This window comes from Suricata suricatta, chromosome 13 (genome assembly GCF_006229205.1).
Source record: "Suricata suricatta isolate VVHF042 chromosome 13, meerkat_22Aug2017_6uvM2_HiC, whole genome shotgun sequence".
NCBI lineage: Eukaryota > Metazoa > Chordata > Mammalia > Carnivora > Herpestidae > Suricata > Suricata suricatta.
In genome coordinates this window covers 88,300,283-88,328,269 of record NC_043712.1, presented here as the reverse complement: position 1 = coordinate 88,328,269, position 27,987 = coordinate 88,300,283, and the positions used below count along the sequence as shown (strand labels likewise).

At 53.3% G+C, this 27,987-nt stretch overlaps 1 protein-coding gene across 2 annotated transcripts in view; it reads left to right on the top strand.

Moving 5' to 3' along the window:
* SPIN1 (spindlin 1) overlaps positions 1-27,131 on the top strand; it is a 36,560-nt gene extending 9,429 nt beyond the window's left edge. Inside the window, exons 3-6 of one of the 2 annotated variants that reach the window (XM_029921137.1) lie at positions 5,829-5,877; positions 14,332-14,467; positions 18,620-18,853; positions 23,609-27,131. In XM_029921137.1, coding sequence (XP_029776997.1) covers positions 5,829-5,877; positions 14,332-14,467; positions 18,620-18,853; positions 23,609-23,808 — 619 coding nt within the window. In that variant the 3' untranslated portion in view covers positions 23,809-27,131. Of the gene's footprint in view, positions 1-5,828; positions 5,878-14,331; positions 14,586-18,619; positions 18,854-23,608 lie in introns of both variants that reach the window. The other variant, XM_029921136.1, reaches the window with a different exon arrangement.
* Positions 27,132-27,987: the final 856 nt, after the last annotated feature.

Below are 27,987 nucleotides of genomic sequence, written 5' to 3'. Positions count from 1 at the left end.
TGTAGGTTTTTAATTTTCTCTCAGCAGTGAGACACTTCACTCCTCTCTGCTTGCATGCTTCATGAGGAGAAGGCGGATGTGGTGGTTTGCTCTTGGCGCTGCTCCTCTGTACATAGGCGTGCTGCCGGAGTCGGGCTCTGTGCGGATGGACGGTGTCGGCACGAGAGGGTGATGAGAGAACCCCAAGTTCCTTTCTTGATCACCAGGCAGGCGTCTCTGCTCTGGCTGCTGTGGTGTCTCTTTTTATTGGTCAAGCAGTAACATGACATCAGAAAATAGGAATTGTGTACAGTGACTAATTCTTAGTGATAAGATGTTTTAATCATTGGAAGTGATGACATCAGAAAAATAGAAATTTTTTATAATGACTGATTTTTTATGATAAGACGCTTTAATCATCGAAAGTATACAGAGAACTATCTCATTCATTTTTGCGTCAGTCCCCAAGATTAAGAAAGTGACAAACCTATCTCATTTAGTACGGGTTGGTTTTTTGCCAATAATTATGACTTTGTTTTTGATTAACAAGTTACAGCCAAGTCGTGTAACGCCCTTACAGTGAGGTTGAGCAAATCCCACCATCGAGAACATGACAGGACGTCTTCAGCGAAAGACAGGGTGACACACGTATCATTGAAGCTCGTAAAGCTAAGATTAAAACACAGGTCAAGCCGTGCACAGGCCGGGAGCCATTTCATTCGGCTCACAGACCACGAGAAGAACGCTTGCGAACAGGCTGAGGAAGCCCGTTCTTTGACCAGGCCCGATGGGGCCTGTGTGTGTGGGCCTTGGACCTGGGTTCCCACGTCCTTATCCGGCCCCATAACTGGAGTCAGCACCAGGTGGAATGCAGACCTTGGGGAGGCACTGTGCCCTGTCCTTGTCTTCCACTTCTAATCTCCAGCTTACGCTCCAGTTCTCTTGGGACCAGACTCAGATGGACTATGTTTTTGACCTTGTTTTTATTTCTCATCTCCAAATTAGGCTCCTTTTTTCTGGGCCAGACTCCAATGCAATTTTTGGGCTTTTAACCCCTTCAGGTTTATGTTTTGGGTCTGTAAGGCTCATTAGAAGAGCTTTTTGTCAAATATTTATAATGTTTTGATCTAAAATCTCCTACGCAGGGACAGGAAAACATTTCTTCTCATCGGGTAACTGTGTGGGGAGTATCGGCCTGATTCCGAACGCTGTGAGGCCTAACTAATGACAGCAGGTGCATCTGCAGCCTGAGCAGCAGTAGTGGAAGGAGATCGCAGCTTCGGCTCCCCCGGCAGGGGCCGTGCAGACGTCCGCCATCCCTCGCAGGGGCTGCGTTGTCCGGCGAGGCCGCCGGAGCTCCCAGCAGTGTGTTCGCTGGGTTCTTCCAGGAGATTTTCTTTGTCCTTGATCTGCGGTGTGAACGTGATACACTCACCTGCGGTTTGGGGGCACTTAGCCTGCTTGGCGTCCTGTGGCCTCCTGGGTCTCTGGTTTAGTGACTGACATTAATTGGGGGAAATTCTTAGTGATTGTTGCTTTAACTGTTTCTTCTGTCCCTCTGTCTCTGTCTTGTCTTCCTGCCACTTGCAGTCATCCCGCTGTCCTTGGGTATTCTGGTTTGTTTTTTCCTGCCTTTGTTTTCTCTCTGCTTTTCAGGTTTGGACGTTTCTGTTGCATGTCCCGCAGCTCAGAGACTTTCCTCAGCTGAGTCCGGGCATCCCTGGATTGACGTTGGCCGCCTTTCTCATGTGCCCTGTTCCCTGCCCTGTGTTTTCTTCCTGTGTTCTCTTCCACTTTTCCCTTCTTTTTGTGGTTTTGATCGCACTTTCTCCATCGTGAGTTCCTCCACAGTCTTCATTTCTTTTCTGGTGCTTTGACCTCCGCCGCATCATTTTTTTTTTCCTGATCATTTCTACCTTTCTTTTTACATTACTCATTTTTTTCTTGCATGTTGTCTACTTTTTTTTCATTAGAGCCTCTAGCTTATTATTGATAGTTACTTAGGATTCTTGCACCCATCATTCCGCCACCCCTGTCATGCCAGAGTCTGGTTCCTGGTTCTGGTTGGCTCTTCAGACCGTGTTGTGTGCTTTTTCATGTGCTTTGTAATTTGTTGACCAAGTTGGACAGGATGTGCCAGGTGAGAGGAGCTCATGAGCCTTTAGTGACCTTCGATGGGGTGTGGGGGGGGGCGGGTGCGTTCTGTAGTGCTCTGACTGGGCCCCCTGTCTTGAGTCTGTGCCACTGGCTGACCCTTGTGTCCTCCTCCTCCTCCCCCCCGAGGGACAGGACCTGCCCCGGCTGGATGTTTAATCTCCCTTCCCTCGGGCCGCTTGGGCTCCTGGGGACCGGCCTTGCCAAGAGTTCTGTCTCTGAATCGGTCGTTGCCCCTCCCTCTGTGGGGACTGGAGGCGCTCCTGGCTGTGAAACCAGGACCGTGGGCCCTTCTTCCTGCCGTGATCGGCCACCTCAGCTGGGCCCCAGCTGTCCCAGCTCTCCCCCTCCCCCATACTGCCTGAGGCGGGCCTGTCTCCGGTTTGGGGGCGGCCCTTTGCCCTGGGACTCCTCTGGCCCCTGGAAGAGGCATTATGGGTTCCTGATCTTGTGCAGCTTCTCCCTTGTGCAGGCGGAGGGAGGACTCGGCTCCTCACGCGCAGCGCGATTTCTCGGTTTCCCAGAGCTCCTGCTGTCCGTTTCCTCCGGGTGGGGACCATGTCGGCCTCCCTGTCCATGGGGCTCGGGGGTCCTCGGCACTCAGTGGCGCCCCTGGCCTGTAGTGCTTGTGCTCAAGGGGTCGCATCTCTGTGAGAGTGGAGGGGTCACCGGGAGGAGCTTGCCTCTCCAGGGTTCCTGCCACGGCCCTCCTGTGGCTGGGAGAGCGAGCCCCGTGGGGACACGTGGGGACAGGTGGGCCCGAGCGTTGCGTGGTGCACGGGGGTGGGGGCAGACAGATACAAGGCTGCTGCCCTGTCCTGGTGAGCTCTGCCCGGGAGGCGAGCTGGCCCTGGCCCTGGGGGGAGGAGGGTCCGGGGGCCCGAGAGCCCTGAGCAAATCCTGCACTCCAGGTTGTGTGTCCGCCTCCTCATCCTGTGCACCCCAAGCCTAGAGACGTCCAGGGGGCTCCAGGGAAGTTTGCTGTCCTTCCAGGCTGTCGTCTGTCATCTCTGAGCTGCCTGCTTGTCTGTGTGCAGGTGCCTGGGCCCCTGGGGACAGTGGGGTGGGCCGTGCTGGGCACCTGGGGCCCGCTTATCTTATCTGCACCGATGGGTTGGCCACGTTTCTGCTTGTTTGCTCCACTTTGGAATTGAAAGTGCACTGCTTGTGAGGAAGTGTGTAAGCACGCACGCCCTCAGGAGGCCAGGGAGAGAATGTGCGGGCGACCAGCAGCCTTCTTCCGCCCGCCCGGGGACTGCTGGGCCGGGCCGGGCTTGTGGTTGACGCTCTTTGTTTTCCTTGTAACCCGCTGCTGGCGGGGGCGTGGATCGCCGCAGCGAGGAGCGCGCCTGCAGGTGGCTTCTCCGGTGTGATTTTCTTCAAGGTAAAATTTCAGTGTGATTGTGTCTTTGAATTGTGGCTTAAACAGGATTGCGGCCTAATTTTCGAAAACAGGTATCTCCAGATATTATTAATTTGTGGTTCAATTCTGATGGGGTCAGAGAACAGACCTCTTAGGACTTCACTTTGCTTCAGGCGTACGGAGGGTTTGCGCTGCGAGCGGCAGGCGGGGTGTCTGGGGGGACGTCTCGGGTGAGCTTGGGGGAGACCCGGGGCAGGCTGTGTGCGCTGTTCTGGCCTTGGGTCCCGACCGGCCCTCTCCCCACCCCTCAGTCTGACTGAGAGAGGAGAGCGCACGTCTGAACGGCTGCTTGGGGGTGTGCCGATTTTCCCGGCCGGGCCCTCCTGCCTTGCTCCACGAACCCCGGGGTTCTGACCAGGCCCAGGCTGCCAGCCCGTTAAATGTGCCGGCTTCTGGATTCATGGACTCTTACCATTTTGAAATGTCATCTTGATCCTTGATAATTTTGTCCTGAAGTTAAGTTGCGTGATGCTAGGAATTGTCCTGTTCATTTTTATATAGTTTCTGAATGGGTGTGTTTGGACTGTTTTCATTTGATGCCGTTACATGTGCTGTGCAGGCTAGAAGCTGCCTTGGCCTGATGGAGTGCTCGGAGTCCACGAGGTTTACTCCGTCTTCTGTTCTGGCTCCCGCTGTTGAGAACCATGAGTCGGGAGCCACTGTGGTCTTTGTTTCTCTATGTGTGTTTTTAAAATTACTATTTATTCTGAGAGAGAGAGCGAGCGAGCGCGCGCAAGCAGGGGAGGGACAGAGAGCAAAGGGACACACAGAATCCAAAACAGGCTCCAGGCTCCTTGCTGTCAGCACAGAGCCCGACCCAGGGCTGGGACCAACGAACTATGAGATCATGACCTGAGCTGAAGTCAGACACTTAGCCCGCTGAGCCCCCCAGGCGCCCTGTTTGGCTGTTTGAGAGTCTTTTATGGGCGTCTGGTTTTCAGAACCGGGCTTGGGCTGAGCCCGCTGGCCGAGGGGCCGTGTAGCACCTCCGAGGTCTCTGCCACTGCTGCTCCTGGCTCTTTCCTGGAGCAGCCTTCTCTCCAAGCTGCGGGGTTCCGTGCGTCAGGCCTGTGTTGTGCGGGTCCCCGCGGTGGCCTCCATCCCCAGCGTCCATGGGCCTGGGCCCCTGATGGCCGTGTCCACTCATCTTCATTTCAGAGCATGTGTTCTCACCATTTTCGTTTCTTTCCCTTTTCCCTCACGTTTTTCTGTTTTGAGTGTTGCCTGTGTTGTCCTTTAAATATTGGAGCGGATTATAGCTCTTTTAACATCTTTGCTGTTAATTACGTTCTGGTTGAAACCCACTTGGTGTGGGGTAGGTCGGCCACTTTCCTGCAGGTCGAGTGCTCTGTTGGGGTGCTGGCCTTCCGAGCTGGGTGGTGGCGCATCGGGACTGTGCGGCCGTGCTTGGACTTCGTTCTGGCCACCAGATGCCCGGGTGGGTCTGGAGCAGCCCTCTTACTGAGGGGTCACCTCTGTGCGGTTTTTACCGACTGCCCCACGGGCTCGAAGCGGTGGCCAACCAGGCTCTGAGCAGCTGCTGTCCCTTTCCACCCCCAGGTGTTTGGAGCCGCTCCGAGGCCCCCGATGCCCGCCCTCTGGCCTCCGCCGCCTCGTCCTCCCAGGCCTGCTCTGGCTCTCCGCCTGGGGCACAGCCCCCACACCTCCTGGTTTCCTCGAATTGCTCTCCGACGGGGACCGGGCCGGTGCCTCCCCGCCTCCAGTGCCTGGGTCCAGGTGTCTCACGTCTGCCCGCTTTCTGGCGGCTTGTCGTGGGCACACGGCCTCTGTAGCTTAGTACTTCACTGCCAGATTGTCACTTCTGTTGTGATTTTTGTTCCATGGGATTTGGGGTTTTTCTGGCTGATCTGGGGAGAAGAGCTCTTGTCCTGTTATCTTCCTGGAGCCTTTTATTTCTTTCTTAGCAATTAAACACATGGCTTCCTATAGGTGGGCTCTTTATAGCTTATTTTCATTTCATGCCCTTTTTTTTTTTTAAATGTTTATATTAGAAGGGAGAGAGTGAGGGAGGGACACACAGAATATGCAGCGGGCTCCAGGCTCTGAGCCGTCAGTACAAAGCCCGACACGGGGCTTGAACTCATGAATCATGACATCATGACCTGAACCAGAGTCAGAGCCACTTAGCCGACTGAGCCACCCAGGCGCCCCATGTCATGCTTTGTATGGCAGTTTTTCAGAAGTTCCTTTTTTCCGAGTTCTGCAGTATTTTCATCTGGTTTTTACTGACCTCTGCTCACTTTTCTTCTAGGCCATGCTGGTGTGTCTGCAAGCATGATGAAGAAGAGGACGTCCCACAAGTAAGCGACTCTGAGACTTGCTTTTTTTTTTTTTTTTTTAATTTATTTAAAAAAAAATTTTTTTTTAGTGTTTTATTTATTTTTGAGACAGAGAGAGGCAGCATGAGCGGGGAGGGGCAGAGAGAGAGGGAGACACAGAATCTGAAGCAGGCTCCAGGCTCCGAGCCGTCAGCACAGAGCCTGATGCAGGCCTCAAACACACGAACGTGTGATCATGACCTGAGTCGAAGGCGGACGCCTAACCGACTGAGCCACCCAGGCGCCCCGAGACTTGCTTTTAGGTAGTAGGTTGTGGCCTTCCCTCTTCCGTGCGCTGAGCCGGCCACGCCCCCGTCCTGTGGCCTGCGGCTGAGGCCTGGCCTTGCGCCCCTCCGGGCGGGGATCTCCCCTCCAGCGCCCCAGGCTACACACAGCACAGAGGGGGCCCGCGGGGCCCAGCTCTCCCACACCCCCCTGGGGAGGGCTGCCTGCTCTCAGCACGCGGGTTCTCTGCGGGTCCCCTGCGGGTCCCGGATATGCTGCTGACAGGAGGTCCTGGTGGCCAGAGGCCTCCGCTCCTGCTGGAGGGCCTGACTAGCACACCAGCGGCTGCTTGCTCACTGCTTTTTACCTTTTTCCAGTTAATGAGAAGCTTGAAATTCAGAGAAAGCGTATGCCTAATGAAAATCATTTAAAAAGCCGTGTATTTTAAGTGACCCGTATGTTACAAATCCTAAATTCTGTAGGTACCGCAGGGAACAAGCCACTTTTCCCTCCCTTTAATCTTCGTGTATGACATAGTTATATTTATAAAGAAAGTTGAGGTGCTGTCTTAATGCTGTGCTTGTGCTGAGTCACATCGGAGTAGATTGCACCCCGGGCCTTGGTCCCTGCTGCTGCACCGCGACGCTGCTCCGGCAAGTCGGTTCTGATCATTTGAACCTTGACTGGGGAGTGTGAACTGTGGACCAGGCCCTCTGACCCTAACTGGCATCTCCTGAGCTTCCTTTCCAAGTTGTTCACACCAAAGTTCCCACCCTGTGTGGACGGAGAGCACAGGCACCTTGGGCCGTGGTGGCTGCGGCAGGTCACATGCATGCACGTGCCGTTAGGCGATGGTCGCTGATCTGGGCACACGGGCCTCCCATGTACATGCGTACGTGCATGGCAGTGTCAGTACGTGTCAGGTTTGGTCCACGGAATGACCTGCAGTGTAAAAGCGAAGTTGCGGTCTCAGTGTCCCTGAGGGCTGCTAAAGCATTTCCCAGATTTCATTGATTTGCCCATGACGTTCGTGGTTCTGCCACGCCCACTGACCTGGTAATTTCTCATTCTCATGTTGCACCATTGCCGGGAGTGATCAACCGTCTCTTGGCCCAGGTGGGAGGTAACAAAACGAATACAACACCAGGTGATGATAAAAACTTAAAGACAGTGGGGAGGAGAGGCAGGTTACATGCTAATTTGTGAGACCGGAACAGTTCATGCAAAACAGATTTTACCAGTTAGTTTAAAATCCTGCTTTTCAGAATGTAATGTGCATTCAGTTTTACCCATTTTTAGAACATTCCTGGGTATCTCTGGTTGGAAGTTCCTTTGTTAGGATTTCAGGCATTCTTGGGTTTGTGCGAGGGTCTTGCATGCCTGCTCCTGGGCGCTGCTTGCCCTGAACTCGCGGCTCTGATGTGCTCGTAACCACCCCTCCTGAGCACAAGGGACACCGCCTACCTGTCAGAACGTCTGAGCGTCTGCTCCGCTGTGCTCTGCGATGCAGGGGGCTCGGTCTGGTGCTTGTTTCAGTGAAACAGGCCTTCAGTGGACGGCCTTTAACTTGGTACTCTGTAGCTGGAGGGCACCACGGGAAGAGAGGATACTCCGTCCCATTCCCATCTTCTGATCTCTGCGCACATCTGGAGACGGAAACAAAGAGTCTGCACGGTTCGGGACAGGTGGCCACTGCTCGCTGCCCCTGGAGGGGCCCTCGAGGCTGCTGGCTGTGCCCCTGTGCAGGGGCTGGCTCGGGGCCGGGAGCTGAATGGCACGCCGGGCACCTTGGCACGTTCCTCCATCTGCCTGGGACTATGCTTACTGCACCTCAGCATCCTGGCCGGACCGGAACGGTGGGCTGCCGGCTTTTCCGTAGACAAGCCTTTCTGCCAGCAAGATGGTCATGGGAGCCACGAGCCGACAAGCAGACCCGGAGCGTCACTCTGCCCTTGCTGCCCCCGCCGTGGCCCAGTAGCGGGCGAGGAGAGGCACGAGGGACCGCCGCCTGCAGCTGCTGACCTGTGGCCTCGCCTCCTCACCTCTCATCTCTCGGGGGCAGTGACCGCACGCGCAGAGGGACCCACGGAGCACCCAGCGGATGAGTGCTGCAGCCCCGTCCCCGGGGGCACTAGCGGGACTCGGGGAGTCAGGTCTGCGGCGTCGGGGGTGCTGCTGCAGTGGCCAGAGAGCTTGTGTGGCTGCGGCTGGTTCCGGTTTTAAAGTGAAAGGAGCGCGCTGCCGTGCCTCCTGCCGGCCTTGCAAGACATGGTTTGGGACGTGTGCCCGCAGGGGAAGTGCACTCGGCCCTCGGACCACACGGGGTTGAGCCGCATGGGGCCACTTGTACCCAGATTAAATATGGGACACAACTGTAAGTGCGTTTTCTGTTCCTTATGATTTTTTTCTTTCTTTTTAAAATGTTTACCCATTTTTGAGAGAGCACCAGTGGGGGGCCAAGAAGTGGGGACAGAGGGCCTGAAGACAGCCTGATGCGGGACTTGAACTCATGAACCGTGAGATCATAACCTGAGCTGAAGTGGGATGCGTAACTGACTGAGCCACGCAGGCACCCCCCACTTGTGGTTTTCTTGTTCTTTTCTCTGACTTCCTTGATGGTAAGAGTCCAGCGTAGGGTCCACACAGCATACAAAGTGTGTGTCGTTCATGTAATTGGCAAGGCATCTGGTCAGGCTATCAAGTTTTGAGGGAGTCAGAAATGTACCCAGAGTTTTGACTGTGTGGGGTCAGCGTCCTGACCCGTGCCCCGAGGGCCCGCTGTGCATCTCGAAGGGAAGGTGGAGTGGGGGCACCTCAGGCCCGGGTAGCTGCCGCGCGGTTCTTTGTCGCAGTTTTCAACCAGAAATCTGGTTCTTTGTCTTCCTAATGTGAACAGTGGATGCCTTTCCGTTTCAAGGCGCTGTCCGGACACACAACTGGATTTTGTTGTATTTCTAGAAAAATGGGCCAGGGCTGGTACACACTAAGTGGAGGTATTTCCAGCAAGTACATTTCCGTTTGTTAAGTCACAAGTCCCAGTCACGGATTGAAACAGTGGCAGAGACGCCTCCCCCTCCTCTCTCTCCTCCCCCTCTCCCCCTCCCCTACCTTTCCTCCTCCCCCTCCCTCCCCTCCTGCCCTGCCTCTTGGAGTCCCTGCTGTGGCATCTTTGTCAAGGAGGAACCACGGGTCCTTTGATGCAGGCGGTGAGCGGACTGGTGGGCCTCACAGCGGAGCAGTTGACCAGTGAGCGGACTGGTGGGCCTCACAGCGGAGCAGTTGACCGGAGCAGTTGACCGTGCCAGGGCCCCTGCAGGGGCGACAGGATTCTAGAGCACACAGCTGCCGCGCGGCTGGTCTCACATTGGAAAATCGGGTTTTTCCGCCGTAAACACGAGGCCTAGACCACAGTGGAGCGGGCATCTGCAGGAAGTGTGGTGCTGTCTTAAATTGGTCAAAAAGTATAATACGTTTGATTGAATCGACTTGTGAGTAAGCGTCCTTTGGGAGGCCTCGGCGTCGGGAGGCTTCTGCGGACAGCTCTGGCATTCTCCGGGCGCAGTGTGTAGGCAGAGCAAGAAAGAACCCATCGTGTGGGGTGAGACGGGACCCCCGTCCTGTTTTCATATTGTGTTTTCAGTCGGCACAGCTTGCATCAAGCGACAGGCGTCAGGAAGAACTTTCTCCTTGCTGGTGTGCACCTTGCGAAGACAATTATTTTGATCCAGTCAGTAGTTTCTTCTGAAATCTGCTGCAACACGATTAAGGGGACTGCTTTTATAAGATGGTACTAAGTAGGATAAGGACCGTGTCAGCAAGTAACTCACACAACGTAGTCCGCAGTTTCCCGGTTCTCAGGAGGGTGGTGCTAGTTGAAGTGTCCCTTTAAGTCCTGGCCATCAAAATAAGGTCTTCCAGGGTGGAGGACGTGCTTTGAACACAGAGTTGGTGTCTGCATGACAGAATTGTGAGCCTGGTAGGTCCCGAACTTAGGTCAAGCGTTGAGCGAAGTTCAGTCTCCGCTTACGGTTTGGAACCACAGGTGTGGTGTCGGCTCGACTCACACGCCCCAAGGTGTGCAGCCTGGGGCCGCGGCAGCCCAGAGCGGGTGCTGGACGGTCTCGGGTCGTGGGACCTGCGGCCGGGCTGGGGCCTTTCCCACGAGCTCCGGTGGTCGTCCACCTGCCAGCGCGTCACCCAAGGCCATCCGAGAGCTCAGAGGCTTGTGTGCGAGTCTGCCCCTGCTGTGCAGGGAGAGCGGCTTTCTGCCGAGGGGCTGGCCGGCCCATCCGCTCGCCGAGTGAGCACAGGAGCCCGCCCAGCCGGCAGCTCACCCCTCGGAGGCCCGAGATGGCCCCCGCAGGGCAGGAGCAAGGAGAGTGCTCGCGGGTGTTGACTCCGGTCTCTAGGCTGTCCTGGAGCTGTTGGGATTGCGCAGCGGTGCTTTCCGTCGGGCTTGGCCGCAGGCTCGCCTGTCCTCCCGGAGGACGCGTCTGGTGTCGGGCTGCAGCCGCGCTGTGTGTGCGTGTGTGTGTGCGTGTGTTTCGGCCTCTGGAGAGTGGGCGTGGAGAGCGCCCTAGACTTTCTGGGGATGCACACGAGCTTAAGGGCTGTTACGAACAGGTCTGTGCAGGGAGAATCTAAGTCCTCGTCCCCACATTCAGGGAGCGAGAGTGAGCAGGGGGCGGGGCAGAGAGACAGGGAGACACAGAATCCCAAGCAGGCACTGCTGAGAGCCTGGAGCCTGCTTCGGACTCTGCGTTTCCCTCTCTTTGCCCTTACCCCACTTGCACTCGGTGTCTCTGTGTCTCTCAAAAGTAAATGAACATCAAAAAAAAAGCTGAGCTGAGGAGCTCTCTGCCATTTTTAGTTGAAAAGGAAGCCCTCCGAAGAGTGGATGTCCAGAGCGGACCCTGGCGTTGCGCAGGTTGGAGACCGCAAGGTCCGGCTGCAGCCCAGGCGGCCGGAGGAGAGGTCCGCCTGCTGCTCGTCTCGTCCCAAGGTCTCTGCCCCTGGCCACCGCGCTGCCCCCTAGGCCCCTGCTGCTTCTCAGATCCCGCACCTCCTGCCTGGACACCAGGGCCCCCCGGGCCTGAAGTACGCCCCAGCCACAGACGCCGCGGCCTCAGCTTGCACAGAGCACAGGAACGCTGGGGACTGTCCGGCACCGGGGAGCACTGGCTGCGTGACCGAGTCACGACGGGAGCGCTCCCAGAGTCTGCAGCCGGCCCCGCCACACCCAGACCAGGCCGACCCGCACGGCTCGTGAGGGGTCCGGAAGGGAAGGGCACGCTTCCCCCCGATATTGGAAGGTTGTTAATTAAAGAGACATGGTTCAGGAAAGGGGAGGAAACAGTTTCTGTTGTTTCAATAGATAGGCTGAAATTCACAAGACTGTCCGTTTTACCTAATTAAGGAGAACTTGGTCTGAGGCTTTTCTGGAAGGTGAGCAGTGTCGGCGAAGGGGTCGTGGAGGAAAGAACGGGAAGTTCTGTGTGTCTCTGCTGAGGAAGGGATGGTGGGTGACGGGTCAAGAATAAATGTGGGGGAGAGGCGCCTGGGTGGCCCAGTCGGTTAAGTGTCTGTGTATCTCCGCTCAGGTCACAATATCACAGTTTTGAGCTCAAGCCTCATGTTGGGCTCTGTGCTGGGTGTGAAATCTGCTTATTAAAAAAAAGAATAAATGAGGGAAATAATTTTTAACAGCTCTCTTTCCATTGGCCAACTGCTAATTGAGGGGTTGAATCCAGGATAGAAGCTTTTCTGGTTGTGGTCTGAATTCTTCAAAGAGACAGACCCATGATGATTGTGTGTGTGCATGTGTGTGTGCATGTGCGCGTGCACGCACGGAGAGAGATTAGAGGTCCCCAGTAGAACTGGTGTTGCAGCTCCAGTCCGAGGGCAAAAGTGTTTCCAGTGAGAACACTTTTTCTTAAGACCTTCAACTGATTGAGTGAGGCCCACCTGCATTATGGTGGGCCATCTGCTGATTCACATGTTTTTCTAGGCAAATGCCTTCACACACAACAGCTAGAGTAGTGGTTGACCAACGAGTGGGCACTGTGGCCCAGCCGGCGTGACAGACTCGGAAGCGTCACACTGGCACAGATGCAGTATGGGCTTACAGTTTGGGGTTTTGGCAGTTATGGTGGAATGTTTGTGGGAATTACGAGGCGGTGCATGTGACTGCACTCCTTACTCTGTGAGGTTGGGAACCGGCCTCTGCCCTTGCTGTGAAGAAAGCCTGATCCTCTGCTAGCGGGAATTGCTAGGGCTTCTGCCCAACTCTCACAGATGGGTAATTGCTGAAGGTTCCGGGTCTCTCCCAGTGACACGTAGGGGCCTGAGGTGCGCCGTGGATGGGTGTGAGGGTTGTTGGTAGTTACAGGGGACAGACTTGATGGCACCCAGTACTGGGCCTTCTCTTTGCACCGGGACGCACCTGCCAAGTCTCTGGGCGGGCAGCGCGGAGCTGAGCGCTCAGCCCCGCCCCTCTGGCCGCCAGGGGAGGGTGATTGTCCCAAGGACTCTGAGTCCGGCGGGCGACCCGTAACCTGTGGCCTCCGTGGTCCATGTGGAGTCTTGGCTCACATTCCCCTTCCTGAGAACCGGAGCTCGGCTGCCTGGTGGCCCCAGTGTCACCGTCACATCCTCCCGTGAAGTGGCCCTTGTGCCCAGAGGCCCACCAGAGATTTTCCTCAAAGGATTCGTTTTACTGGAAGATGTTTGTGTCCGGAGTTGGGCTCTGTTTTCCCAGGGCTGCCTGTGCACACGGACCCCGTTTCTTTCAGGGGGGTTTTCCGTGAGTTGCACCAATGTCCTGTGACAGCTGGAAGCTGTGTCCCGCCCTCCCAGGCGCGCCCTGCCGCGTCTGTTGGCCATGCCGCTCCAGGTCCGTCCCCATTTCGGGTTCTCACCCCTGCTCTGGCCTCTGGTGTGTGCCGGGCAGCGCCGGGCGTGTCGGCCTCCCTCGTGGGCTGAGGGTTCTGGGCGTGCCTCTGGCGGCTCCGTGTCGCCCCGTGTGCGCTCCTGCCCCGGTCCTGGGCCCCGTGAGTGAGGAGCGCTGTGGCTCCCCGGATGGCCGTCCCTGCAGAGCCCAGGGCCCCTCTTCTCCGCGCAGCCTGTGGGGTCTCCCCTTGTCAGCCTGTGAACCCCTTCCTCCTGGGGGCGGGTCTGCTGGGCGCCTGCACAGAACGCCCTCGGGACCTCGGGAGCCCTTTACCGGCCGGCGCGCACGGTCTTGTCTGGGGTGACCCCCTGCTGCCGAGGGAGAGGGCTGCGCCAGCAGATGCGGACCTCGGCGGCGGCCCCCCGCGGGTCCCCTGGGCCACGCTCGCTCTAGATTTACCAGCTCTCCTCCTCAAAGTACATGCATTGTGGCTTAAGTATCACCGCCTACAATAAATTGTTTTTTTCAATGTTTGTGTGTATGCCAGTCGCTCATGACTTCTTGTGTCGACGAGAGCTCTCTTGCCACCGATGTTCTGGGCTGATCCCGCGAAGTGCCCGTGGGGCCTGGCCGCCTGGCTCTGTCCACGCGCAGCCTGGTCCCTCGTCTGCGGACTCCTGGGTGGAGCCCAGATGCCTCCCTGATAGCCAGGACCTATGTGTATGGCCTGTAAACACTGCATGTAGATTTTCCAGTTGTTAATAATCTGGAAAGAATGTGGTTTGGTGCTGCTCCAGCAGTTTTTAATAATACATTCAGTATTTGTCAAAATTCAAATGTGTAAGATTGTACGATTCCTAGAGGAGTTCTAACTGTGTAACGCCTGGATGCCAGCCGGCCTGGACTGCTGGTTAAGGAGATGCTAAGTGTCTAGTGTTTTCTCCTTGATTGAGGTGGTGGGGGCTCTTCGTGTGGGCGCCATAGTGGGCGAGACTGGGCAGCTGCGGGTTCATATTCAATAAAGCCATGTGCATGTGTCTGCATTTTATGCGGCCAGCCCCTCTCTGTGGTTAACTGGAGTCACTGAGAGTTGACTGCAGTAACACACTCCGAGCAGAGAAGGCAGTGCTCCTGCTCTGCCTCGGGGTGGAGCTGCTGCGGCCAGTGCCGCCCCTCTGCGTGCCCCCAGGGTGCGCGGGGAGCAGGGAGGGCCCCTGCGGCACCTGGCCCGGGACAGCACGCTAGCTAGCTGGCGGTGGGGTCGGGGGTCGGGGTGCTTGCTTCTGAGATGACCCCTTACGTGTGTACATGTGTGAATGCAGAAAACACCGGAGCAGTGTGGGGCCCAGCAAACCCGTTTCCCAGCCCCGGAGGAACATCGTAGGCTGCAGGATTCAGCATGGGTGGAAGGAGGGGAATGGCCCTGTCACCCAGTGGAAAGGAACCGTTCTGGACCAGGTGCCTGTAAACCCTTCTTTGTATCTTATAAAGTACGATGGATTTGACTGTGTTTATGGACTAGAACTTAATAAAGATGAAAGAGTGTCTGCGCTTGAAGTCCTCCCGGATCGAGTCGGTAAGTGCTCTGTACGTGTGTGTCGTGTCCTTTACAGACGCTTGTCCAAGTGATTGCTTTGTGATTGTTCTTTTGCATCATGGGTATTTGCATATTTCCTACACACCCAAGTTGGTCACCTGAAACCACAGTTCAGGTGAGGGTGTAAAGATGTGTGAAATGATTGCTGAACAAATTGACAAACTGGTCGTTTCTGACACGGTTCTTCCCCACAGTTCGCTCGCTGTGCGTGTGGCCCTGACGGGGAAGAGTGTCTTCTCACTAGCTCCAATGTCCTGTGTGCTTCTTTCATCAGATTGTAGTAGTTTATGCACCTACTTTAGCCAAAAATAACGGTATTTTCAGCCAGAATGCAAGCAGCCAAAACGTGTGGGCATTATTCTGCATTCTTTAGATGGTCATTTGCACAATGTGGAAATGAATGGTCCTTTCTTTTTTAAATATCCTACAAATGTGTCCCCTGTATAACTTAGTTCCTTAAGGCTTAAGGTGTCAGTGAAGTAATGACGACTGATTTTACTTTTAAGCATAAGGTAAAATTCCGTTGCGAGGCTGAGCAGGACGCACGCACGGTAACGTCCTTGCCTCCACCGAGCACTCGCTCGGCAGCGCTTCCTCTCACCCGGCGATGCCGCTCGCTCGGGAGTGCCGGCGGCCGCCTGGAGGCCTCTGTGGTACGGCCGTCTCGGCAGGTGCGCCCTTGAGGGTGGGCGCCGGGACCAGAGTGTCAAGAGGGGAAACCACTCTGTCCCCTTGTCTCCTTTGTCTTTGCCATCGTGTTCTTGGGACACACGTGCTTCCGCAGCAAGTTAATTCTTTGCCAGAACAGCAAGTTTTTTTTTTTCACTTTTCCTGTAGATAATGATGCTAAGTGTGTATTCATCCTGTGTAAATACAGTTCTGTTTGCACAGAAATCTTTGTCTTTGTTATTATCAAAGGTAACTCACTGTGTAATGTTACATCTCTGGCATTTGTCACATCTCTACTTCTTCTCGGTCCCACTGTACCTTCCTCCTTCCTCACGAGGCACACCCTCTGACTCCTCTTGATCTTGACATTAGTTCATTTCCAGCATACGAAACTAACATGGAAGAGTCTTACTACTAAAAACAAAAGTATCCAGACCATTGTTTGTACTAAGTAATTGTCATATATTCTTTTTCTGATCTGGATGTTTAGTCTGTCCCCTTTGGGGAGAGACTGCCAGCCTGTGGGAGCCTTTCTGTCATCATAGGACAAAGGAGGTCTTTTTCTCTTGACAAAAACATGATTGGACCAAACCAAGATACCCCCAAACCCTTAAGTATCTCTGGCGATGGACGCAGCCTGCTTACCGGTTTTCCTGTCGTTCCCAGCGGGAGAGCAGGCTTGTTTTTGTAAACAGCAGACCATTTCAGACACCAAATCCAAAGGCGTCTCTGCAGACCAGCAGTATTTCACATGCCGAATTTAATGAATAGTGAATTCTGGTGCCTCCTGAGATGCTTCAGTCTGGAAGATTGTTTGCCCTTACATTCCATGTAGGAAGGAAACTGTCTTTCATGATCGGCTTCAGGTCACAGGTCAGACTGTCCTTGCAGTTTTGTCTCCATAAGCTAAGGAGGGGGCAGAGTCAGCCAGCCCCAAGGCCTGCGGTGCACAGTGTAGGGCGCCCCGTGTGCGGTTGGGGCCCTGGAGGTTAGGAGGCTTGTGACCTCAGTAAAAGCAATGTGAAATTTATTAGCTTGGCTGTTTTTAAGTGTTGAGTTCAGTTGGTGTTAAGTGCATTCACAGGGTTGTGGAGCAGATCTCCAGAGCGTTTCGGTCTCGGAAATCTGTTGCTCCGTCCCCCTCCCTTACTCCTACACTTCCTGTTTCTAGGAGTTGGGTCCCATCAGACACCTCCTAAGTGGAATCGCGGAATGTTTGTCTTCGGTGACCGCCTCCTCCGGCAGCAGTGTGCTCAGGGCTCACCCACGCAGCACATGACAGCACCTCTCTTTCTTCAGCACGCTCCGCCTGCCCGCCCCCCCCGCTGGGCTTGCCTCCGCCTCTCGGCTCCGGTGGGTAGCGCTGCCGTGAGCGTGGAGGTCAGGCACTTCCGGCCCCTGCTCTCCTGTCTTTTGAGAACAGTCCTGGAAGCAGAATTGCCGGAGCCCGCAGTGACGCTGTGTTTAGTTTTCTCAGCAGCCCACGTACTGTTTGCCACGATGTTTGTAACATTTCACGTTCTGACCCACGGTGCACGGGGTCTGGTGTCTCCACGTCCTCGCCAGCACTTGCTGGTTTTGGTTTGCCTTTCTCTGAGGATTAGTGAGGTTGAGCACCTTCTCATACTGCTTTTTGACCACTTGTGTGTCATCTTTGCAGAAATGTCTGTCTGAGTCCTTTGCCTGTTTTTCAATGAGGTTGCTTGGTTTTGTTGAATTGTGGGACTGCGTTGCGTGTTTTGGAGATATGTGAGTTTTAACAGAGCAGCGTGACAGCTTTACTGATCAAGATTTCAGATGCTGCATTGCAGCGAATCTTTAACAGCCACTTGCTGAGCTGGGGGGTAGCCTCACAGGAGAGTGTCTGGAATTATCTGACAAGACCAATAGAACACTCCCCCTTTTCAACAACACATCTTTGTGAGGCTGGGTTCTGTACGTCACGCAGAAGAGCATGTAACAGAGTGAATGCAGAAGCCGATAGGAGAATAGCTTTCCTTTTGTAAAGTTAGACATTGAGAGATTTGAACAAATTTAAATCACACCACTATAAATAAATTTTTGTTAGAAAATATGGTTATTTTTCATTAAAAATGCTTTGCTTATGTAAGTATTTAAAAATTATTTTAGACTTATTTGTAATTTTTAACAGCAGATTTTGGTAAGTGTCCATATAAAGAATTGCTGTTTAAGATCCTCAGAAATTATATAGGAGTCCCGAGATCAAGAAGTTTGAGACCTTCTGGTCTGAAGAACCCAGTGGGCTTTTAGTGAACAATGGGGAGTTTTGTGTAATTTCAGATAATTATCACGTATGTAAGCGAAGAGAAGCACCATATGGTTTGGAGTGCCCTTCTGATAAAATCGGCTGACAGTATCTTCAGCAAGAAATTCTGATCTGTGTTCCTTTGAATTTTAACAGAAATAGAAGCACTCATGAATGAGTAAAATAAAAGTTGCCTAAAATGTGAGGAGCAGAGAAACCTTAACATCATTAGGATCCTCTGTAATTTTTCCAGTATTAAAAAAACAGGAAGGTTGTGATTTTCCACCTGCCCCTTAAACACAAAGCATAGCCATCAATTAGTTTGTATGGCGGGTTTTGGAGTGTGGTGCTCTTGGCATTGGGAAGCAGACAGGAGGGACCTCTGCTTGCACCCCGGTGTCTGGGTTCAGCATCACCACTGCTGCCATCAAGGAATAAAGCCGGAGGAGGTGACGGTCATTGGCGGGTCTTTAGCTGTGGTCCCGGAGAGCCCCTGGGAGGAAGCCTGGGGAAGGAGGAGGCTGTGCAGGCAGGGGCGGGGCAGGAGGGCAGGAGGGAGAGGGCGCTGGGTCAGCACTGAGAAGCAGTTCCTCAGGTGCTGAAATGACGCCCTGGGCCTTCGAAGCCAAAGCACAGCAGGAGTGGTGTGAGCGCAGGTGGACACCCGCGAAGACTCAGGCCTGGGGTTGGGTGACCTCTTAATTTGAATAACTGGCCGGTGGTCACTTAAGGTGTTGCCGGAGGGAAGGTGGGTGAGGAGTGCTTGGGATGCTCCTGTTCTGCAGCTCCAAGCAAGCCTAGAAGTGTCTCAGAGTTTAACGTAGCCCCCCTCATACCCTGGACGAATGATTGATAGTTCTAATTTAGGTACAGCACTGAGCAGGGGAGTTGGGACAGCAGGGAGGAAGGAAGGCAGGTTCTCTGAGTGACTGACCGGGACCCCAGTGTGCCCTGGGCGCCAGCCCGCTGCTTCTCGGGCCGCCCCCACGCCAGGCAGTCGCCCCGTGCGAGTTCCGTCTTCACACCCGGCCTGCGCCGGTCAGACCCCGTGTGACCCGCCATCTGCTTCTGTCCCCAGCAAGCTCTCGCATCAGCGACGCGCACCTGGCCGACACGATGATCGGAAAGGCGGTGGAGCACATGTTTGAGACAGAGGATGGCTCCAAGGACGAGTGGCGGGGGATGGTCTTGGCCCGCGCCCCTATCATGAACACGTGGTTCTACATCACCTACGAGAAGGACCCCGTCTTGTACATGTACCAGCTCTTAGATGACTACAAAGAAGGCGACCTTCGCATCATGCCCGATTCAAGTAAGTGTGGGTTTGCTCTTAGTTTTGTGGTTCCCAAGGAATTTGGAATTTGGATTTTTAGAACAAGGTATTTGGTTAACTGTTTTGTAGATACTTTTTACAAATTTTGATTACTAGGGCTAAGCGATGATTCTTTTAGTTGTGCACCAAGCATACGTTGTGAAATTTTGCACCCTTTGCCAAGAGTAATGTGCTTTCTCTATAGATGTGTCCTCGATTGTGGTCTTGAGGGTGAGGGGAGCGTGTGACTTGGCTTCTTCGTGAGCGGCTTCCTGCACTCAGCGCGGTGTTTTCTGGGCTCCTCTGAGCTGTAATGTGTCGGTGCCTCATTCCTTTCCTGGCCGAGCGCCGGAGCTCGGGGTGCGTGCGTGTCCGCCCGTCTGTTGACGGACGGGGGGGCGGCTGCCTGCCTCTTGCGCGTTCCGAAGGAGGCTGCTCTAATCTGGGCCCCGGCTCTGAGCGGGCGTCTGTCTGCGCTTCTCCTGGGTGGACATGGAGGCGTGGGATCTGTGGGTGGAGGTCACCGCCCCCTCCTGCGGGCTCCCGCCCGTGGGATGGTTCTGATCCTCCGCGCCCTCTCCGCCTCGTGTTCCCTGACGCTCAGCTCTGGCCATCCTCATGGCTGCGAAATGCCAGCTCGTCGTGGGTTCGGTTTGCGTCTGCCTGGTCCCTGGAGACGCTGGGCGTCTTCTCATGTGTTACTGGCCGTTTTTGTGTCTTCTCTGCAGAAGTGTTCGCCCCGTCTGCCTGTTCAGTCTGGCTGCCTTTCTGTCACTGACTTGTCCAGGTCCTGTCTCCGTGCAGGCCTCTCCCACATGGTGGACTTGCAGACACTTTCCCCCGTTCTCTGGGTTTCTTCTCGCTTCGTTGATAGTGTTCTTTGAAGCCCAGAAGTCTCTGATTTTGGCAAAGTCCAATTTATTTTTTCTCCTGTAGTTCGTGCTTTTGGTGTTTCCTCTGACAGTTTTTGCCAAATTCAAGGTTGTGAAGATTTACCTCTTTGTTTTCTTCTACGAGTCTTTTAGGCGCCACTTTTACTTGCGGGTCTTTAGCTCTTATGTTTAGATCTTTGATACGTTTTGAGTTAACTTCTACAGTGTGGGGAGAGGGTCCGCCTTCATTCTCCTGCCCAGCGTCTGAGCCCCCTGCCTGGGAAAGACCGTCCCCTCCGCTGGTGGCTGGTTTTGCTGCCTCGCGGAGACGGAGTTGGCTGTGGGGGCACGAACGCCCTTGGGCCTCAGTCCCACTGTCCCCCAGGCTGTGCGCGTGCTGCGCCTGGTCACACTGCCCTGGAGGGACACTGGGAAGTGTTGATCCGTCCTACTCTGTTCTTTTTCATCATTGTTTTGACTCTTCAGGGTCCCTTGCAATTTCATGAATTTTGGAATCAGTTTGTTAATTTCTGCCAAGAAGTCAGCCGGGGGTTGTGTTGGAGCTCTGATTACTTGGGAGGCGGCTGCCAACTGTCTTTATACCACAAAGCCTCTGACCCACGAGCATGGGCAGCTTTCCATGCTTTACTGTTACTGAGATTTAAAGATTCCTATCAACAGTGTTTTATAGTTTTCAGAGTAGGACTTTTGTACTTCCTTGGTGAAATTTATTCCTAAATATTTTACTCTTTTTGATGCCACTATGAATGGAATTATTTTCTTAATTTCATTTTTGGGTAAGCCTGTTCTTTTAAAAAGTACTCCTTAGCCCTTTGTCCAACACGGGTCCCTGGGCCTGAACAGATGGCGCTGGTGGGTGTGTGACCATTAGCCGTGTGACACCCGTCTTGGGCTTGAGTTCTGCTGCTGCCAGGCCAGTCTGTGGAACTGTTCTGCCCCATGCTCTTCTGGCCCGACATTCTGCCTGGTGTTCATTTGTCACGGGCAGTAACAGGAAGTGTTTGTACAGTAGGAACTTAATTCTCATGAGCATGAACTTAATTCTTTAAAAGCATTTCTCCAGCCTGTGGCACCTGGGTGGCTCAGTCAGTTAAGTGACCAACTTAAACTCAGGTCATGACTTCGCGGTTTGAGAGTTTGAATTCTGCATCGGCCTCTGTGCTGACAGCTCAGAGCCTGGAGCCTGCTTCAGATTGTGTGTCTCCCTCTCTCTCTCTCTGTCCTTCTCCACCCGTGCTCTGTCTCTGTCTCTCTCAGGATAAATAGACATTAAATAGTTAAAAATAAAAACATTTCTCTAGCCTTATGAGGTTGATTTTTTACTTTTCTGTGGAGAACCCTCCTGTTAGAGCTGCTGTCTGGCTGTTGGAAACGTGACGGCGTATGCACCGTCCCCAGTGCCTGCCAGCCCCTCTTAGCTCTCCCCCGTCTCCCCCGCCCGCTGCCTGCTTCTGCCAGAGTGCAAGTTCAGCGGCCCTGCCGCGCCGGCCCCCCGGCCCCCGTGCCAGCCCCCGGCCCTCGGCCTCGCTGCCGGGGCCTGCCTGCTGGTCACGTCCTTGAAACTTTGTGAACTTGAAGGGCTCCGAAAGCATGGCGGCCGGTGCCGCTGCGGAGGAGGAAAGGACTTCCGTCCTGCGGTCGGCATCGCTGCCCCCCCACGCCCCAGCCCAGAGTGGATGACGTCGTACTTGGGAGTTGTGTGGCGCCAGAGTAGCAGGGTTAGGATTTGCACCCTCAGGCGAGAGGACCTGCCGTAGCCAGAGAGGCAGACCTGCCCCAGCCTCTAGCGGGCTGCGGCGCCGGAGGGCCAGACCCGAGCTCCTCGCCTTCCTCGGACCCAGGAGGTTTTTATAGGCAGGACTGTAGCCTCCCAAGCCCCATCCCCCCGTGTCCCAGCTGGAGGGGCGATGGACGGCTTGCTCGCGCGCACTCCGGGGACTCCGCGTTGCGGAGGTCCGGGGGTCCTCGGAGATCGTGACCCGGCTGGGGAGGGGCTTCCCTCTGCTGCTCTTTTCCGAGCACGACAGTGTCCTGTTGAAGCTGAGCCGGGAAGACCACGCGCAGTGTGATGCGGGACGATGAGCTGATGGAGAAGGACGCTTTAAGGGTTCACAGGGAAGGACCAGGGAGCAGTTTGAGGGAGCAGCACTCTCTGTATCACTGTAGGTGTTAGTGTGTCTGCTCTGCAGGCTTGTATCGAAGGGACGTCACCTTTAGAAAGTTGGGTGGACTCGGGTTTCCCTGCACTTCCCGGCCGTAACTAAACACTGGCTACAGGGGTAGCTGGTTGTGATTCTCAAAACCCTTTACATGCCTCCGGCAGCAGGGGGCCCGCACAAAGCCTTTGTGTAAATAAAGTTTTATTGGCACGTGGCCACACCTTTCTCTACTGCTGTTCTCCCTTGAGGAGGCAGAGCCAGTAGTTGGTGCAGAAACCGTATGGCCTCAGTCCTCACATGTTTATTGTCTGGCCCTGGAAGAAGTTTGCTTACTCTTCTTGGGTCTAGATAATTGAGATGAATTGGGGGTGTTAAATTTTTAAAATTTATATCCCAGTTAGTTAGCATCTACTGCAGTAATGATTTCAGGAGCAGGTTCCACTCACTCAGCCTTCATGTATAACACCCAGGCTCCTGCCAACACGTGTCTTCAGCGCCCCTCGCCCGTTCCGTCCGTCCCCGTCCCAGCCCCTCCAGCAGCCCCCAGTCGGCTTCTCTTTACGTAAGTCTTTTATGTTTTGTCTCCTTCCCTGTTTTTATATTATTTTTGCTTCCCTTCCCTTATGCTCATCTGTTTTGTATCTTAAATTCCACAAATGAGTGAAGTCATATGATACTTGTTTTTCAGTAGTTTCACTTAGCATGATACTCTCTAGTTCTATCCACATAGTTGCAGATGGGAAGATTTTATTCTTTTTGATTGCTGATACTCCATTATATGTATGCGTGTATATATACATCTTATTTGTCAGTCCATCCACTGATGGACATTTAAGCTCTTTCCACACTTCAGTGATTGTTGATAGAGCCGGTATAAATGCTGGGGTGCGTGCGCCCCTTCGACCCAGCACACCTGTATCTTTTGTATAAATACCTAGTAGTGCAGTTGCTGGGTCTGTAGGGTAGTTCTATTTTTAATTCTTTGAGGGACCTCCACACTGTTATCTAGAGCGACTGCCCCGGTTTGCACTCCCACCAGCAGTGCAAAAGAGATCCTCTTTCTCTGCATCCTCACCATCTGTTGTTGCCTGAGTTGTTAGTGTTGGCCGTTCTGACAGGTGTGAGGTGGTAGCTCATCATGCTTCTGATTTGTATGTCCCTGACGATGAGTTGATGTTGATCATCTTTTCACGTTAGCCATCTGGATGTCTTTGGAAAAATGTCTATTTAATGTCTTTTGCCCATTTCTTCACCGGATTGTTTTTTGGGTGTTGAGTTTGGTAAGTTCTTTATAGATTTTGGATACTAAACCTTCATCTGATACGTCATTTGCAAAAATCTTCTCGTTCCATTGGTTGCCTTTTAGTTTTGCTGATTCTTCCTTTGCTGTGCAGAAGCCTTTTATCTTGATGAGGTCCAGACGGTTCAGTTTTGCTCTTGTTTCCCTTGTCTCTAGAGACCTCTTGAGGAAGAAGTTGCTGTGGCCAAGGTTAAAGAGGATTTTGCCTACTTTCTCCTCTAGGATTTTGATGGATTCTTACCTGACATTTAAGTCTTTCATCCATTTCGAGTTCATTTTTGTGTGTGGTGTAAGAAAGTGGGGGGAATGTTAAATTTTTAAAAAATTCTTATTAAAATAGACATGTGAGTTGGTACATACCGAAAACTGACTTGAAGCCCTTTTTCCTCCCCCATTAATGCAGACGACTCTCCGCCAGCAGAAAGGGAACCGGGAGAAGTTGTGGACAGCCTGGTGGGCAAACAGGTGGAATACGCCAAAGAGGACGGCTCCAAAAGGACTGGCATGGTCATCCACCAAGTGGAGGCCAAGCCGTCCGTCTACTTCATCAAGTTCGACGACGACTTCCACATCTACGTGTACGATTTGGTGAAAACGTCCTAGATGGCGGCAGGGGCGTCACCGGATTTGTGGAACTATTAAATGTATAATTTGTAGACATAAAGACTTGATTGCTTTCCAGTTTACTGAAAGCTTAAATGTCCCTGCGAACCCACAATCTCTGCCAGCAGAACTGGTTTTGTTCCGAATACTTATGTGAACACAAAGCATTTTGTGTAAGGAACTCCTTCCTCTCACAAGAAGTCTGTCTGGAGGGGAGTTAACAGGCAAGTTTGGTGCAAGTTAGGCCCCATCGTCATTTCAGACTGTAGTAGATCGCCCCCACTTCCCCCCGCTGCTGCGCTCGCGGACTCTGCCGCCACAATGCAAGCATAGTTTGGTATTTTTGTTATTGCCTTTTTTGAGAAATATATGTATCCGTATCTACCTGTCTATATCTGTGTGTGTACATAGGTAATATATACACACACACACATAGATCTGTGCGTGCGCACGCACACACACTTAATTGGCAGTCCTTTCTTTGTGGATCGGGGTGGGGGGTAGATGATGTTCTCCCGTCTAACAGGAGTGCTTGTCCGAAGTCAGGCCTATTTAGCATATTACTGCGGTTGATTTACAATTACGTGGGGGCACAGGAGACACACAGGGAGATTCAGCTGCTTTTCAAAGCCAGAAGTTCAGACACCTTTTCATTCTGGAGGCTTTAAACCGGGAGTCCAGACATGAATCATTTGTGAACAGTTGCTGGACCCACATTAGGATTTAACAAAACAGGAATTTGGGTAAAAAGCTGCCTTTAATTCTGAGCTTTGTAAATTTTTGTTTACATTGTTTATCTTACTTCTTTGTTTCTAAGTGAAGCCCAGGTACTTGGTCCACACGGTGTGACGCAGGTGTATTTGGACAGCACGCCTGGTCCGTATTTGTGTGAGTCCGCAGTCTGCATTCTGGTCTGTGGATTTGAGAGGCGGCAGCGGTTTGTGTGCATGTGTGGCAAGTCCCTGGAGGGGCCGAGTGCTTCTGTAGTAGAAGCTGAAGAGTGGCATGGCCGCCTTCCGACAAGCCCTGGGACCCGGTTTTCCTTACTCTTCTTGCTGACACGCGTTTGTGCCCAGAAGGCTCTCCCCTGGCTTTTCCCCACCAGCGCTGTCCAGACAGACGACAGCTTCGGTTCCCTGACGCCTTCTGCGGCGCTGTGGACGGTTCCTGTGGGCCCCGCCACGTCAGGCCCTGTCACCACACCTGCTTTCGTGGGTTATTCCCGCAAGGTGGCTGTAACTGAAGTAGACTGCAGGAGTGCGGGAGTGGCGGCCTGGCCGTCTCTCTGTCCCCGTGTGTCGGAGGAGCCCTGACGGGTGGAAAGCTACGAGAGAGGCAGGACGTGAGACCGGTGCCCTGTGGAGGGTGGACGTCTTCCCTGTGTTTTGGGCAGAAGGCTGAGTGCGCATGTTGTCAGTCCGGTACCAGAAGGCCGCGTGGCCTTCGCCTTTGGGAAGGCCGCGGGCTGCCCCGCTGCCGGATGGCAGCCCCGCACCCACCTCAGGCGGCACCGGGCGCCTGGTCTCAGACACTCCTTCTGCTTGGACGGGCCTCCTGGCGCACCTCTTGTCCCCTCTTTTCCTGGCGGCTCTTCTAAAAGCCCTGCGTGTGAATCTCCAGACGGAGCCGGCTCCCCGAGCGCCGGTGGACACGTGTGCCCGGGGGCGGGGGCGGCACAGAGGCGCTGGGCCTCGGAGCCGGTGTCCTGGGGTGGTGTCCCCCCGGGTGGCTCAGCGGAGGCGTCCCCAGCCTCACTCACTGGCTTGCGCTGTGGTTTTTCTGCGAGTGCCTTCAGCACGTTGAGCGCCACACGGTCTGCCCTCTCCCGACGGGCGTGACGCGCCATCATCCTCCTCTCTCCAGTCGTCGGTCCTTGTGTTGCCTTTAGGGCGGAAGGAAGGGGAAGGGGTTTTTTGTTGTTTTCCTCTTATTTGCCCCATTCTCTTTTCTTTTGGTGGCTTAACTCCCACTTCCCCGGTGGCTGATCCCACTCCTTTGCCCGGGATTTCAGGCTTCCTTTTAGGCTCACGTTTCCGATCTGCATGCATTGCTTGCCTTTTCCTGGTATTGGGATGTTGGTTCCTTGTTTCGGGAGCCCAACATTAGTTTCCAAAATTATCACGGGACTTGTGACAGCACAAGACCTGAACCTGTATAAAATGTCCTGGCCTTCCTCACTGACCTGCTGTAGTGTTCTTGTGTCGTGTGCGTGTGACGTCTGGCTGCCCACGTGACGCTTCAGAGGAGAACCTTACGCGCAGACCATCCTTTTTTGCATGCTCTATCCGAAGTAGGATGTTCAATGTAACTAACTGAACTTGCATGTGAGAGATATTTAGGTTTTTTGTTTTCTATCTTTGTTTTTATTTGTTTGCAGCTGTCTGTATATTTGCTTCCTGTGCTGTTGTCGTGGTCGTAGGATACAGAGGCACTGGTGAAGCAGTGCAGTGCCAGCAGAAGGTGATTTTCCGGCCCTGTCTGTCGTGCAGCATTTGAAGGGACTGTGCATTCTTGAAACTCTCACAGTTACTTCTAAGCCAGAGTTCATTCCTATTACTGTTTTACGTGCCAAACCCCGAAGTGCATTGGGCTTGAATCTCTGAACGCTGTGGACCCATTAGAAGACTGTTCTGATTGTCACAAATTGTAGTGCCTGGAAACATTCTTAAGCTGATTGTCTTAATTTAAAAAAAAAAAAAAAAAAAAAAAAAGAAAGCTCTCCAAAGACAAGACAAACAGGAACAATTATTATAACAGAAAATGATTATGGTCGAAATGTCTGTGGTTCCTTGGAAATGCTGCGCTTTTTGTATTTTCCACCGTTAGTGCAGTTTGAACGAATGTGTATAGTTCAGAGGTCTTCGTGTTCGCATTTTACAATTAGGTAAATGACCTCATCTTTCAAGCTTGAATTCATTTTTAATTTTAATTTTATTTTATACAATGTGTAGACAGTTCCCTGTTCTCTGCATTTAGAAGTATAAACAATATAAATCTGTTAATTCTGTAAGTAATTTTTATAATTATGATGTAACTCTATCCTATCCTTAAAACATTTAAAATAAACCCTTTATGTGCAACTTCTGACTGTAAATTTTGTGCTCATGAGCAAAATGTGATGTGTTAAACCTGCCTCTGAAAAAGGTTTTAAACTTTTACTTTAAGATCCTTTCACCACATGTAAATGTCAGCTATGCAGAGACAAAAAGAAGTCTGACTTTTACTGGAATGGTAATACCTAGTTATTCCCAAGGGGAGAGGGGCAGTGATCAATATCCCAAATACATTCTCTCGTCCAAAATATTAAAGTTTGTGATTTGCCATTAATGAGAAAATTTATCATAAAATTTTAAACTGAACTGTTTTAAATAGAATTAAATAATATGTATTTTATACTTTCACATCTAGTTCTGCTTTGTATATTGCCTGTAATGCTGTTAATACTTGAGTACCAACCGGTGGGAGTCTGTAGGGGAAGAGCCCCCTGGCAATGGCCGGGGACAGGGAAGCATAGGTAATGTGTGGACGGGGCTATGTGATGTGTTTTATCTTCCTGGGCGATTGTAATCAGCGAGGGAGAACAGTAGATTCATGATGTGCCTGTAATTAGGTTTGTTTTTGATGTTTCCCTGTTGGAGTGGGCCCGAGGACCATGTGATTAAGGCCCCGTGGGACCGGGCTGCCTTCTCGCGGCGGCGGCGTGGCTGCAGGAACGCCCCGCCCACCCCGCTCTTGGTGGAGCCGCCCGCCTGCCCATCTCCTGTCCTCATCGTGCTGCACATCGGCCCTTGTGCAGCCTCGTGTGCAGCTCAGGACGCGTTTCCCCTAAAACTGACAGCAAGTCTTCGTTGGAAGGTTGGTGGTCACTGGCCACTGTCTGTAGGCCAGCGAGTGGGTCTGCGCGGCTTGGAGGATCCTGGGTGGGCCGGCCGGCGCCGGCGGTGAGCGAAGCGTGGCAGAGGCTCCGAAGCCCTTGGCCGGCACCGCGTGGGACTGATGTGGGGGCGGGGGAGGCGCACCTCGTCTCCGTCACGCCGACGAGGGAGGCGTGGAGGCCGTGTATCTGGTACGGGGGCGTCTGGCCCCAGCACAGGGATCCCAGCCACCTGTGCGGCCTGGTTTTGTAACCTTTCTTCCTAAGTTGAAGGCAGAAAGTGTTTTATTTTTGAAATATGCTGA